Source organism: Oryza sativa, chromosome 4 (genome assembly GCF_034140825.1).
Source record: "Oryza sativa Japonica Group chromosome 4, ASM3414082v1".
Lineage (NCBI taxonomy): Eukaryota > Viridiplantae > Streptophyta > Magnoliopsida > Poales > Poaceae > Oryza > Oryza sativa.
In genome coordinates, this window is record NC_089038.1 from 6,721,991 (window position 1) to 6,738,144 (window position 16,154).

The 16,154-nt window shown below is 41.2% G+C and overlaps 1 protein-coding gene across 2 annotated transcripts; it reads left to right on the forward strand.

The window, feature by feature from the left end:
* Positions 1–1,309: 1,309 nt before the first annotated feature.
* LOC4335140 (cysteine-rich receptor-like protein kinase 10) lies at positions 1,310–10,270 on the forward strand. Of its 2 annotated transcripts, XM_015778762.3 has the most exons (7): positions 1,310–2,213; positions 6,429–6,551; positions 7,884–8,017; positions 8,512–8,719; positions 8,942–9,179; positions 9,377–9,551; positions 9,663–10,270. In XM_015778762.3, the coding sequence occupies exons 1-7, from the start codon at positions 1,349–1,351 to the stop codon at positions 10,029–10,031; spliced, it is 2,112 nt and encodes a 703-aa protein (XP_015634248.1). In that variant the 5' UTR covers positions 1,310–1,348; the 3' UTR covers positions 10,032–10,270. The 2 variants fall into 2 exon arrangements, with proteins under 2 accessions (XP_015634248.1, XP_066166237.1); XM_066310140.1 differs by lacking the exons at positions 6,429–6,551; positions 7,884–8,017; positions 8,512–8,719; ... (1 more) ...; positions 9,377–9,551; positions 9,663–10,270 and adding an exon at positions 3,691–4,551.
* Positions 10,271–16,154: the final 5,884 nt, after the last annotated feature.

Consider the following 16,154-nt stretch of genomic DNA (forward strand, 5'->3'; position numbering starts at 1 on the left):
AAATACAATACCCTTGGAATACTCTCGGGTGAAATGCTATTATGGTATATCCGTGCGCTTGCGGATAAACTCTGTAACCATAATATACCAGGAGTAGTTCTACACTATTGCTGGAATTATATTTCTAGTAATATCGTTAAGAAATACCAACATGAGTGGAGTGGGGCGGAGGGTTCCCGTGCACGCGGAGTGGGCAACGACGTGTGGCTGGCTGGGATAGGAGGCCGGAGGCTGGGGATGACAAGTGCGGCCGCCGGTCCCACCTGTCGAAGGGAGGAGGAGGGGAGACTGGTTGGGGGAGGTAAAGTAGACTTCAAGGGAGAGGGGGCTGGGGGAGGTTGGAGGTAAAGCGAACTTTGGGCTGGAACGTCCCAAAGGGAAGGCGGGGAGTTTAATTTGTTTTTCATTTTATTTAATTGATCAAATAAACTTTGTATTATTAAAATTACTTATTTAGCTCCAAAAATTCACAGGAAATTTCAGAGAATATTTTAGGGCACGGAGAATATTAAAAAATATTTTTGGCCATTATTTTTAAAGGAAATTTAATTTCCCACATTAATTCCACTTGAGAACTTGTTTTAACTTTTAATATAATTTCTAGAAATGCATTATTTAATGATTGTTAATCCCAAAAAAAATCAAGGCGTGACAGTCCTAGACTTGTTCTGTTTGATAGCCATGCCGCAAACATCGCATTTGATTAAAACAAGAGTTATTCCCTAACTAGAAGATCGGGTCTAGAAAAGCATGTCCAGATTTTGTAAGATATGTCAAATTCATCAAAAGACACTTATATTTTAGAATGAACGGCCTCATTAATTCTGCAATACGTGGACAAGACTATCACTGCAGGCGAGCCAATGGAGGAGACTAGCTTACCAATGCCTTTCCTAAGTCAAGCCTACGCTGCGTGTTTGTTTCCCCTTTCCAGGGTTACGCTCCACCACTCCCGCAAGTCCACAGTACGTAACGCGCGCCATACACCCTTGACCCTTCATCGAAACTAAGTTCATTGTTTAATGTTTGACTATCCACGCTCCTTACTTGGTAAAATTATAAAAAAAATTGAAAAACTAAGTCATGTATAAAATACTATTCAAATTTTACCATTTTATGATAATAAAAATATTAATTATAAAAATAATTTAAATAAGACGGAAACATTGAACGATGATTAAACATTGAACACAGTAACCCATTATTTTGGGACGGACGATGTACACTCCTAGTAATTAATATGCCAACCAGGCAACGGCCGGAATGATTTACTATATATCTTCTGCAACAATTCTGATATCCCCCATTGCTATCGCGTCCGAGTTCAGAACACACAAAAACACATGCCATGCCGTGTCCGTCCTGTCGCTGCAACAGCGGCAGCATCGTCTTCCTCCTCGTCGAGGTGGTGGCGATCCTTTTCACCGGAGCGACGTCCAAAGACACCACGAATCCATTCACTTCGCTCGACTGCCCCTCGCCGCCACCCTCGGCTTCGCCGTCGCCACCCTCATCAGCGATCAACAGCACGTTCCAATCCAACGTGTTGGCGCTCCTCGACGACCTCCCTTCCGCCGCCGGCCCCACCGGGTTCGCCTCCCTGTCCCGCGGCGAAGGCGCCGACCGCGCGTTCGTCCGCGGCATGTGCCGCGGCGACTCCACGCCGGACGACTGCGCCACCTACCTCCGCAGCGCCGTGCTGGACATCAACGGCCACTGCAACTCCAACCGCCGAGCCGCCATCTGGTACGACAAGTGCTTCCTCAGCTACGCCGACACCAACGCATCCACCGCCTACGAGAACAGCTACCACGCGGAGCTCTACAACGTCAACAACGTCACCGACAAGGTCGGCTTCGAGAGGACGTACTACGCGCTGATGAGCCGCCTCAGGGCGCGGGCCGCGAACGACACGGCGCGGATGTTCGCCGCGGGAGAGGCGGTGTACGACCCCGGCGCCGACAACGGGACGATGTACGGGCTGGTGCAGTGTATGAGGGACCGCACGGCGGCGGAGTGCGACCGGTGCTTGAACGACTCGGTGCAGCAGCTGCCGAGCTGCTGCTGGGGACACCAGGGTGGGGTGGTGCTCGGCTACAACTACTACGTACGCGTCGAAATATACACCTACTACGATCTCACCGTCGATGCGCAGCCGCCGTCTCCCGGCCCGTCGGCCTCCAGCTCGAAGCCGTCTATCGGAGAAGGGCAGGGTGAGCCAGCTTCGATTCTCCAGTTAACTGCACTTGTACACTAGTGCATGCATGTTAATTTATCATATACTAGGACTTAAAGAGTTAAGACCTTCTGCTGAAAAAGCTTTTATTTTCTTAGAAAAAAATATTTTACTAATTGCTATGCGAACTATTTTCGAAATTCTTTTCATAGAACTATATTCATTATATCTGTAAACTACTGACACCGGTTTTGAGTGTTTTAACGGGTCCTTCCTCCCAGTACAATGTGAAACTTGACCTAGTCAAATCAACTCCATGCTTCACGCTAATTAAGTACTCTCTCCGAATTGATAATACTTGTTGATAAGGGCACGGTCACCAAAAAAACAACTTTGACCATTATTTTCTATTATAATATATATAAAGTGTTAACAAATATATGATTTTATTAAAGTACTTTTTAAAACTAATCTATACATTTAGTCGCCATATTTGAAAGTCAAATATTTTAAATATGATTCATAATAAAGATTCTAAAGTTTGACCTCTCCCTAGTTTAAACGACAAGTATTATCAGCCCGAAGGGAGTACTACTACTACTGCTTGGCAAAACCGTGTTGTAAAATAAATTAGTTTGGGATAAAAATTGTAGTACCGGAATAATTGATTTTCTAGATATATATATATATATATATATATATATATATATATATATATATATATATATATATATATATATATATATATATATATATATATATATATATATATATATATATATATATATATATATATATATATATATATATATATATATATATATATATATATATATATATATATGCTCTTTTTTCTCGATTTTTTTTTTTTGCAAATCTTGGTTAAAAACCTGTAATTTCAAAGAGTTTTGGTCATGTCTTGCTCTGCCCATTGCTAAATTAGCAAGAATATAGCTGACAGCTTGATTCATATACATTAGCAGTTAAACAAGGTAGCAGGATAATTAAACCCTATTATGGCAAAGTTTTTTTTGGTCAAGTCTTGCTTTATGAAAGTGAGCTAGCTTAGGCAGCTGTCCAATCCTAAATTAGCTACACCATGTTCCTTTGTCTCAGGATAACTTAATCTAAGATGTGATGTGACCCATCCTAGCTAATATTTTCTTCGTCCCAGAAAAATCGTATTTTGTGGAAGACCCATATTTCTTGCATTTGTTCGAGATAAAAAAAAATCTATCTTACACAGTTAGAACTGATCTATTAGTATGTGGTCCCACCTGTCATACACACATTGCGTCTTGGAGTCCGTGCTACAACTAGCTACAGATCTGTAGCCCACTGCTCTTCTTTCTCATCTTTTATCTCATTAAAATATATTTTGTAGCTGACTAATAGTCTGCTATTGTACCTACTCTAAGCCACATGCTCCACAGTACACGGTAGCCAATAGTGGGTCCCACTGGGTCTCTTTTCCATATCCCAATCTCTCTCTCCGCTATTACTTTTTTCACCAGGGAATCCAAGGCAGCTCACGAAGGCGCCGAGCGTCCAGGCGGCCCGAGTAGCGACGGTGCTGGGTGGCGGGGTGGTCAAGCGGCGACTGCACCGGCGAAGCGGCCTGAGCGGTCGAGCGGCGTGGCCCAAGCGGCGCCGGCGGCGAGGAGCGAGCGGCAACTCTCCCGCCCCTTCCTCTCCTCGTCGGCGCCGGAATGCGCCGGCGCAACCCTCCCCCTACCCTCCTCGGCAGCGATGGATGCTCGATGATGACGAACTTGGTCCCTCTCGGCAGCGACGGATGCTCGACGGTGGCGGGCATGGAGCTCAGTCGGAGGCGGACTTGGACCTCCTCTTCTTGTGCGCCGCCGCCGCTTCCATCTTCTTCGTGGAGTTCGCCCGCGACCTCATCTTCCTCGTGGACGACGAGCGGCGGCGCGGTCATCCTCGCAAAGGTCGCCGCCGACCGGAGCCCCGTCGCCGTCTTCGTCTTTCTTGCGGAGCTGGGATGAGCGGCGGCCCGAGCGGTGACGGGGCAGCCAGATCTGCCCTGGGCGTCGGTGTCGGGCGTCGCGCGGAGCGGCCGTGTTGGGAGTGGGGGATGGCGAGCTCGGCGGGGGCGTCCCAAGCGGCGAAGGCAACATCTCAATGCCGGCGCCACCTCACCATCTCTCCTCTCAACGCAACACCGTGCATCACCTCAGTCCTCTCTCCTCGGCCCTTTCTCCCTTCTCTGTGGTGCAGGACACGAAAATGTGGGCCCAGAGTTGCCGATTCTGACGAGGTACCTGTGGCAAAACTTGGCTATGCATTCTTCCTGAAGCAAGGGAATAGTCCGACCTGGAATGAAATCTTTGAGCTGGCCGGCTTGGGCTGAGTGTCACATCACTGCATTGTGAATGACCTAAGACAACATGCTGGTGGTCCCCAATCTGCCATCCCACCAACTTTATTCTATACCACTTTCATCCTAAAATATATTTCCTCCGTCTCTCAAAATATAAGTATTTTTAGACTTTGACACAGTCTTCGAGATGTTAATTTGACCAATAATATCTATAAAATAAGATGTTTTAAATAAAAAGAGTTGCATAGTATAATACTTTGTTTAATGATAAATCAAGTAACATCAATTTTACATGATTGATCTTTTTTATTTTTTTCTATTAATATTTAAAGATAAAAAATGTTTGACTTGATACTATTCTAAAAATCCTTATATTTTGGGACGGAGTAGTAGCAATTATTAGTTATGTATCTTTTCAGATAAATAACCAATAATTGTTATAATTTGGATGGTGGAATATTATTTGTATAATAGAATATGTATGTGATATTTGGCATATTTTATAATTTTGAACCCAAATGAGACCTATGGAATGTAAATATCTTAAATAAAAAAAGATTCATCGATAGGATTTATTTCTTTGACAAATAGATAAAATATAGTATTAAGCAAATATCTTTGAATTTGTTTAATAATTTAATTGGACATAAGAAAGAATTGATTATGGGTTTATTTTCATTATCTTTATTCAGGTTGATTTATGTTTTAGTTTGTAAGGCGTATAAATGTATCTTAGTTCAATTTGGGAAAATAATATTTATTTGAAAGAATATAACATTTTATTTGTAAAATAATTTATTTTAGTTTTCGTTCAAACTAAAATAAAAGCATATATCATTTTGATTGGGTTATCAATTGCTCAGCCCACAGAAAACCGTCATCGGTGCACAAACAAAATCAACTCAGCACGGTCTATCACATTCGCCTCTTCTCTCGATCTTTCTGCTCTTGTTCTTTCTTAGTTTTCCGGCGGTTCTATCTCTCCTCCAAGACAAATGGAATCCTCTCCCCTATGCACTCTCTATCCTCGCGGTGGAGTTCTCCAATACCTTGATCATCACCTATGCCCACCCTTGCCTTCTCTTTTCGCCCGGTCTGTCGGATCTGAGAATGATGGTGTTTGGGGATGTCCAATCCACTCAGTGGCGGTGGTTCTTGGGGCCGACAGATCTATGCATGAGAAGGCATAGGCTTGGCAGATCCATATTCTTCCTGCCGCCCCTTTCTTGCTCTGAGCTCAAAGCCTGCAGGAATGCAGGATGAGGATGCCACCGAGGCAACTTCTGTAGGGGATCATGGGCTCATGGCGGTGGCAGATCTGGTGGGTAGAGGACATTGTGGAATAGGAGAAATAGGATAGGGAAGCGGTGGCCGAGATGGAGAAGGGAGAGGGGGAGGCACAGTCGCGCAGATGGTTGATGACTGATGACGCATCAGTAGGCTGGTTGCTTGGCCATGGTCTGCACACTCTCTGTTTTTATCAACCTACGTTTTTGTTGCAACTCCTGTGGTTCGGTTCTTGTAGCTTTCATTAAGTCATTATAAATTCAATTTCCTAATAAATCATTAATCATGACATCCCAATCTTGTTTTATGTTTATTATACAGATATATCCAGAGGAATTGTTTCGAAATATCACAATTAATCTGTTCAAAACAATATTACCATATGTACAACTCATATTTACCCATAGCAAATCACAGGTAATTAGCTAGTATTTCCAAAGTTAAAATGACTAATCTAAGGTATAGATTGGAAAACAAGTTTTCTATCTGTATCTCAAATTATTGTATTAAAGTTTTGTTGATCAAATGCTCCACTGATATTCAGGGAGGATTCAAAGAATTTTGTCGTGTATATTTCTCTTTCAAATAATAGCTTTCAAGCTTTCACTCCAACTAATCATGCAGGAAAGAAGGGGACAAATGTGATTGTTGCCACCACAGTTTCTATTGGAACAATACTACTAGTGGCTGTCTTTATTGCCGTTTTCATCTACAGGAGAAAGACAACGAAGACAATGATACCACCAGGTATGACATGCACTAAAAAAAAATCCATTTTGGAAGACGAACCCATTTTACTTTACAGACGGTACATAAGAACGTCTGTTCTATACATCTGGGCCCGTAGTCATGGAACGCTTCTACACATTGATTTTTCGTTTTCTGCTGCCAGATTACTAGTATACCGATATTACCATAAGATAAGTCTAAATCTAGAATCTGTCAAAATAATTATCTCGTACTCAAACTCATATATAATTCGCATTAGATCCGCTCGAAAGAATTTACATAAGCTTACATAAACATAACATAAGTTTACATAAGCTGACGTTATTTAAATTTAAATAGTATGTAGAATGATGATTCAAATGTAAAAGTAATATGATGTGGTTTATGAGAGAATAAAAGAAGGAAGATAATTTAGATCATACATCTACGGGCTAAAAAAATTAAAATGATATGGCTTAATGAGAGAAGAAAAAAAAGAGATAATTTGAGCCATAGAATAATCATCTAAGAACTAAATACAATTGATGTGATATGATTTAATGGCAGAAAAGAAAAATAACATGAACTAAGTGATGATGAACTATATAGGTGTATAGAATATTATAAAAAAAATGATGGGGCGATATATTGAAATATTATGTGAATTATGTCGGACGATATAACATACTTACTTTTAAATCTCTAAAGTTTAATAAAATTATTAAATTAGAGATAATATAGCATGCTTGCATGATACTTAAATGTAATAATTGTTAGTGGATGATGATGTGGCATCTTTACATGTTAAGTTTTAGAAATTAGTGTGCTACAACTTTATTGTAAGAGTGGATTTATAAAATGAAATCCTTCCAGAGGAATAAAAATATACCCATTACACAGCGTGCATGTAACTTCTGAATTTCAGTATACGAAAGTGTCCAGATAGCACGGTGCAATGTACGATTTATTGCCAAGACAACTCATATAAAGTAATACATCGGAGGCTCAATATTAAGTTCTGATGCGACAAAATATGTGATTGCAAATGATTCACAATGTAATCTTGCGTGCCCCCAATTCCCTTTCTTCGTTTCGTAACCCAAATGATTGAAATAGCTAAGACACCGAGATAAACTTTTAACACAGAAGATGAAACTTTCAACTAATAAAATGAAACTTTCTATGAAAAGCCTTTCGATTTCAATTTTTTTTAAAAAAAAATGCTCTGAAACTCTCAATTGAAATAAAACTTTTTGCATCTCCCTAGAAATTTCAAATCAATTAGATTGTGGAAGTGCAATAAATATCAGTCTTTGGCCTCAGCTAGCTACGTCCCCTCGCACTCATGCGTCTACATTTTTTTTTTGTCAGACAACACCGGCAATGAGGAGGACAATGACTATGTTGACCCACCGACCCTTAACTTAACAGTGTTGAGAGCTGCAACAAGGAACTTCTCGGCAGAAAATAAGCTGGGAGAAGGAGGTTTCGGAGAAGTTTTTAAGGTACATTTTCAACTGTATATAAAGCAAAGTTTACATTTCGACACCCATACATAATGGGAACAAAACACTCTAACCTGCTCAAAACTAGGAAGCATGTCTCAGATGTCTTAGAGATACAAGAGGAAGTAGAGAAAGGAATCAGTCAGTGTTATAGAATTAATCAGCAATAAAAAATCGGTTTATATCACTAAAAGTACTTGCAGTAATGAAAGTGAAATTCAAGCATTTGATTTGTTTTTCTTCAAAAGAGTGCATTTATAGCTTGTAAATATAAAGTATAACCTTAGGACATCTTTGGTTACTAGTACTAGTACTAAGTTGCCATAAGTTATAACTGTGGGTTGTCCTTAAAAATGTAACTTATGACAACTCACAGTTGGAATGGTCTAACAATGTCATGGGAAAAATAATTTCTTTTTACAGCTAGGGATGGGAGTATTGGGCCCATGCATTTCCATCCCTACATCTAAGCACAAAGTAATTCATTTTTCCAGGGTATACTAGAAGACGGGGAAGAAATAGCAGTGAAAAGGCTTTCGAAGACCTCCTCACAGGGGTTCCATGAATTGAAAAATGAACTCGTGCTAGCTGCCAAGCTCAAGCACAAAAATTTGGTGCGGTTACTAGGTGTTTGCTTGCAGGAAGAAAAACTACTTGTGTATGAATACATGCCTAATAGAAGCCTAGATACCATCCTTTTTGGTAATTCCTCCAACTATGTTTGTCCATCATGCTCTGATATTGAAAAAATGAAATACTAAAATTCGTATATCAAGAGTTTAGATCCATTTTATGCCGCTAAGTCTCGTGCATGTTGCTCACTTTTGGGCTCACCAAAGGGAAGTATGCATATCCATGGAACTTAGTGACATAAGATGTCTTCATCCATATCTTGATTAGACTGTCCATGTATTTAATTTGCAGAGCCTGAGAAACGACAACAACTGGATTGGAGAAAAAGGTTTATGATCATTTGTGGAATTGCTCGAGGCCTTCTATATCTGCATGAAGAGTCTAGCCAGAAGATCATAGATAGGGATCTGAAGCCAAGCAATGTCCTATTAGATGAGGATATGATCCCCAAGATCTCAGATTTTGGCCTTGCCAGGGCTTTTGGTGGAGAGCAATCGAAGGATGTTACAAGACGCCCTGTTGGAACCCTGTAAGTGTATTATAAGATCCTGTACTAAACTCTACCTCTTCGGATGCACTGTGACAATTGAATGATTTGAACATTGTCCGTATGAGACACGTTCAAATCGAGCAGGCACTTGCCATCTATCTTTGCTCAACTCTTTGATGAAAAGAGTCAAAAGACTGCTTACTTATTTTTCCTGTTGGCATTACTATTTCGTGCAGTGGGTATATGTCGCCGGAGTATGCCTACTGCGGGCATGTCTCCACTAAGTCAGATATGTTCAGTTTTGGGGTCATTGTTCTTGAGATGGTGACCGGTAGAAGGAGCAACGGGATGTATGCTTCCACCAAGTCAGATACTTATGAATCTGCCGACTCCACGTCTCTACTGAGCTACGTGAGTACATATTGAGGACTAATAGCTTTAGTTTCTAACTATGTTTAGAGAAAAACGTACGTACATGCTCTAGCTTCCAGTTCATGAACAACGAGCTCCATCATTGTGCAGGTATGGGAGAAATGGAGGACACGATCCCTAGCTGACGCAGTGGACGCGTCGTTGGGTGGCCGATACCCTGAAAACGAGGTCTTCAGCTGCGTGCAGATTGGGCTACTGTGTGTCCAAGAGAATCCAGCCGACAGGCCGGACATTTCAGCTGTGGTGCTAATGTTGAGCAGCAATTCCACGTCGCTGCAGACTCCTTCTAAGCCGGCGTTCTTCTTCGGCTCTGGCAGCATCGCAAGCTTGGATGCTGCTGGTGGACATGCATTTTTCGGTGGCCGGGGTTCAGAAGTTGCGGCCATCAGCAGTAACAAGATGTCCAGTAACCCCGTTTCAGAGAATGAGGTCACGATTTCAGAGCTTCAACCGAGGTAGAAGAACAAATGCGTCTGCATCAATTGTCAGTATTCAGGACACTTGATGTCCCCCGAATATCGGTGGTAATATGGCAATAATGTCCAACAGATAAGTTAGTGTTCAGCGTATAAATTATTACACTAAAGCCTCTCCAAATCTCTCTAAGAATGCATTCCCGGTATGAAACTAATGGAAAAGCTATAATGATATCGATTAGATCGCACATTTTGATATTGGAACTACTGAAATCCTTCAAATGATCTGAGTCGCAAATCTCCTCGTACGGGACATAGATGTCATGTCCATAAATTAAGCCAATTTTTAGACTGTCTTGTGTATGTCTCTATTCAGGAATCAAATTAAGATAAACAAAATGATAAATTAATATATAGATTTAAACATAAATAAAACATAAATACTTTACAAAAGAAACATTTAGTCCTCATCCAAAAGAAAACAACAGTACAAAAGGGACGATTTAAGCGGGCTTCAGCTCTACTCTACATTAAAAAAAAAAAACTCAAATAGGGTATAAACATTGGTCCTCTAAATCCTTCTATAGCTTAGAAGCACAAGTCTTCTGAAATAAGAATTAATAGTAAGATTGATTACAACCATCATACTTATCAAGCAACACTAATGATGCATACATGCAAGGGAAGGCAAAGGTTGGTTATCACTATTTGCGTAAAGGCCGTTGTGAACATCTTTTAGTTTAAAATAGTAAAATAGTTGATTATTTAAGGCAAGATTAATCTTCACTAAACAATGCTACACCACGTTGAACATTCCAACCAAACCACCTGAACTACACCAGTTCACTAAGTCAAATTAATTAATACAATGAGACTAACCATAGTGAAGTTGGTCGATCGCTCATAACCGTGTGCACAACTATTTGAATAGTTTTGCTCTAGCCAGAGGTGTACAATTGTACTCAGAAGACACAATCCACCGTCATGTTTGTTGGTATTTATTACGACCATATCTTCAAGCACACATATACTATTGTAGCTTTCACCCAAGAGTATTCCATGGTATCGTATCCACAGGGAACGTGTGTGTACAATCTATGGATAGGATTCTTCCAAGGACAATAAGTAAATGATAGGCTTGGGATAAATAGGATTACTATGGGTTAATTATCTTAATTCAAGTGAGGCAAAACTCTATCGATTGCTTCGGGCACTGTCTTACCCTTGGTCTGCCAAGGAGACTGTGGCCTACAGCTATTTGATGTAACCGGACATGGAGGATTACAAAGGATGGACATGACTATCACCACCTGACACCTACCTCTACAACCTGTGGAGCACACAACAAGCACAGGTAACCTCGAGAATAGACAACATTTCTATGCTACTAATTACTACCCTAATATCGAAACCACGCTAATAAAAGATTAAGATACTCTACTTAAGCAGAGCGATGAACCTGCAATATTGAGAATTAATCGTACTTAAATAACAAAAGTAAATACAAAAGGAGATCATGAATACTTACTTATATGAAAGAAGCATCCGTCGAGGTATGAGATCAGAGAGAGTGTCGACATCTTCGGCACTCCTCCGAAGAGAACTTCACCATTTGGGGCACACCTTTTACTCTCTTCCTATATATTCTAAATACTACTTAAGTGTAGCCTAAGTATGAAAGTCAGTTGTACTCCACTTTGTTGTGCAATTTGAGTGTGATAAGCTCCTCCTTTTGTGTAATAATGGTTGGATAGGTCGGTAACCTCCACAACCGTCAGTTGGTATCTAGTGGGAGAGTGCGCATGTGAAAGGCCAGGATGAGAGGGGACAAGGTCGGTTGGGCCGACCCCTTGGTCCCACCTCCCGGCCACTCCTTCGGTTGGGAGGTTGCCTGGTAGGTCCTCTACATATTGTACCATGGATTGGATCAATTGTATATGTGAGCCCTCCAATACGTGTATTTGTGTCCGATTAGCCGAAGGTTTATTTTGTCGCATGGTGGGTGGTTTTTGCCCATAATTCACTTGCATACAAATATTCACCAAGATTTGTGAAAAATCGTAATTAATAACCACTACCTCTAAGTTTGGTATTCCATTATGTATTATTTCATTTGCTTTTATGCATGAATTGAATGTTGTACGAAAGGACTGTCAACAATGTTACCATGTCTGGTTGGACACGTCATGATGCAAGTGATTCTGACAAAACCCTTTGCATAACCCTCCGCTAACCATCCACACCACGCCGATGTTTCACCTACACCCCTAAACCAGGGTGGGCAACCCCCGTATGCCGCCCTTAAACCAAGGCCAACCCAACTCAATCACGCCCATCCTTGCCTAGATGTCTATGATAGGGTTGAATTATACTACAGGTCCAGTTGTTGTCCACTCTTGCTTGTTGTTGATAGTCGTGAAGTACCAATTTTGACCACCAAATATCATAATAAATAACAGGAGAATTAACATTTCTTACACGTATATCAGTAATGAATAATGTAGTTGTACTAGACCTGGAGAATTAACACGAATTAACATGGATGCGTAATTCATCCAATGGGACACGCTTAGATCGAGGGATTGGGATAGATCAGTGGCTGCACCGAGACAGTATAAATCACTCTATATCTAAATGCGCCCTGAAGCAGGGATTACGCATGCTGACAGCGTAGATGATGGAGCAAACCAAACCTGCATCAGCTAATACTCCGATACTACCTCATGCTAAGATACCAGCACAGATAAAATATATAAAACTGAAACCAATCTAGCAAGCACAATGAACTAGCAGATCGATAGGAAGCTTAACATACTTTAAAAGGATGGGATCTTGGTATGAGGGGCAGATTTAGACGATCCATGACCAAATATGGAAGTAAAATGACTAAATCAAGTAAGATCGGCTGAAACTCTGATACTATCTCTATTAGTAGTCAAAGAAATAACTAGATAAAATGTTTCAAAACAGTACTTAACAGATCGAACCTAACCGATGCAGCATTAAGCGTGGGGAGAAACATAAGACCTAATTAAATCAATGAAAACTCATTCAAGATGGTGGATATACCGTGTAATCTATCCTAATATCAAAGCCTAAGCCTATCGGCCTTCTCCGATGATGGAGGCTAGCTAATGAAGCTTAGATAACGAGATCAATCTAGATTACGTGATATATATGATAACTCGGCGGTTTGCGTGGACAAGATTAGAGTGTCACGAAGATGTAAGCACTAATCCCGAGAACGTAAGCCGTCATGACAAGATTTACCTCTTCGTCGGAGATCGAACTTGATGCAGCCCAACTCGAAAGCAAAAACTCGTCGAAACAATGAAAGTAGAAAAAATGGTGGTGATGCGCCGAAGTGTATTAAACTGTCGTCCCTTGATTACATGGGGATGGGTCATATTTATACCCGGAGTACATGATAGGTCCTTGCTAGACATGACTCTTATCTCTAACGCAAATTAAAATGCGAATGAGTCCTTCAGGTGGACCCTTACCAAAATATCTCTAAGGAAACTAGAAAATGTCCTATTAATAGATACAATTGCCTCTTTTAGGACGCCTATCCTTGTGTGGCAATAGCTATGAATGGCTTCAACTAACCCGACGACGGTCATAGGGCCAACTTTCCCGATACTGGTTGCATCGGTTTGGCTTCATCGGATCCGGTGCTTAGCCGATATGTCGCAGTCGATACCATTGTAGCCGATTCGCGTGGCAGCTGATGCTGTTTGTAACCGATGTGTACTCTGCTTTCTCGAACGTACTTTTTCCAAATCGGCTTTGTTCCCAATTTCGAATCCAATCCATGGTATTACCAAATTTGGTCGTTAACAGTCTGGTAGTCCGGGAGGTGGAAGATGATCCTGTCAATAGCGGCAGCCCTTGTAACGGACTAAAATTTTTAGGGAAAATTTTTTGCGAAATATTTTAAGTCATGCTCTTCTCGATTCTTCCTTTGAGTAATTTCACTTTTGATCTTTTCTTTGACTTGAGTCTAAACTTTATTTGCTAAGTTAAAAGCTTTATTTAAAATCCCTTGTTAATTTTACAAAACCTTTGCATTTATTTTATTTAATCTCTAACTTTGGCTCTAGATTATATTTCCTTTGACTCCTTTTCCGAACATCTCCAACATCCACAAATACCCATTTAATTTCCGCTCAACCATCTCTAGAGCACATGAAATATCAATCTCTTTAGTGTTAATACCTTTTCATTTAGAGCTTGCCACACCACCATCAAATCTAGTTTTATCTCTCACCAAATACCCTCCTTTTGATCTCTAACCAAACACATGAAATACCAATTTTTATTTTTTTTCCCAGAATCAATACTTTTCTTTTGGATCTCCACCTAAATATTCCCATAGTCCATAAAATATCCTTTTCAATCTCCCTGAGTCAATATACCTATCCTTTAGAAGTATATCAATCTACCACAAATTTCGTTCTTGTAGAAATTCCCATCCACATATACTTCTGAATCCAGTTCTACACTCCCACAAATATTTCCCCTTTGAAATCCCCATTTTTCTTCTTTATACAATACCTTTCATAAACCCCTTTAATATTCCCAAACTCTCCTATTTTAATCAAGCCACCCATTTAATTCTTATGGCTTGATTTCCTCCTCGGCACAAGAATAATATTATCACAATATTTAGAGTGATTGCTCTTGTGCTAAGAAACCTATTTCCAATCCTTTTCATTCAGACAATATAAATTTCCTTTAGCCACAAATAATTCACTGAGAATCCATACCACATATTTTGGAGGCTAAAATCCTAGTTATTTACCTCCATCTATTTTTGCCACCATCCCAAATTCATCCAAAGTTAGAAATTAAATTATTGCCTTTCCTTCCCATTTGATTATTTTTGTGACAAGTTTTATATTTGGTTCTTATTGAATTTTATAAAATTGGAGCATCTTTATTTTTACCCCTTATCAAATTTTATATCTCAAAATAAATATCTTTGATTTTATTTTAAAAATATTTCAAACCCCCTTTTGCTTCAAAAACCTTATATTCAAATTCCTTTTATAAAAGTTCAAAAGACCCTCAAACATCCCTCTTTTAAATTTTATCTCCTTTAAAACCTATTTAAAGCCTTCCATTCAAAATTTCCCTAGTTTTCAATTCCTTTGAATCCTATTCAAATTCCTTGACCAAGATTCAAAAAGTCCACATCCATCTATCCTTTAGTTTTCATCTCCTTTAAATTCCATTCCAAATCCTCTATACAAAATTATCAAAACTTCCTTTTTATTTTGGGCCAATTTCCCTTTCTTTTGGCCCATTCCCCTTTTCTTCTCCTCCCTCCTTCTTGGGCTGCCGGCCCAACTGAGCCGAAGCCCGCCGAGCCGGCTCACAGCCGTGCCGCCTCCTTCCTCTCTCTCTCGATGGGCGCCGCCACCGCTCGCCCCTTCCCGATGCGCCGCCGTCGACGCCGTGCCGTGCCTTTCCTCCTCCGCCGCAAAGCCAATCCGCCGCCGCCACCTTGCTGCACCAATCCGCTGCCGCCACGAGCCGCCGCGAGCCGTTGCCGACCACCGAGCCGCCATTACAGCAAATTAAACGCCGACACGCGTCGCCGCCTTTTTCTCGACGACGAGCCGCGCCGTCGCCGGCCATCCTTCCTCCACCGCCTCTCCGGCCTATAAAAGGCGAGGCCATCCCTTCTGTTTTTGCCCTATCCGAGCTTCGAGCTCCCTCTCTCTCTCTCTCTCTCTCCACCATGAACGGTCACCACCAAGTCACTGGCCGATCTCCTCCCCCGTAGCCTATCTTCCAATTCCCTTGCACCACTAGCTTCCCCTCACTCCGGCGAATCCATTTTACCCGTTTTCCCCTTCCTTTTCCTCTTGAATCCAGCCACACCGAAGCTCTCTTTCTCCTGACCGGATCACGCAATATCTTCGCCGTTCCGGCCATCTTACCCTTCCTCTCTACCAGCCACTACCCCTCCTAGGTGCGCGATACTCGGGAACACGCTTGGACAGCGCCGTCGAGGCCGTTCAACCACCGGAGCACCGACGCCCTGTCTCCCTCTCTCTCTGTTGTTGCTCGGGAAGAAGAAACAGAAAGAGAGAAGGAAGCCGGAAGAAAGGAAGAAGAAAACGAGAAAGGAGAAGACACTGACAGCGGGGCCCACTGC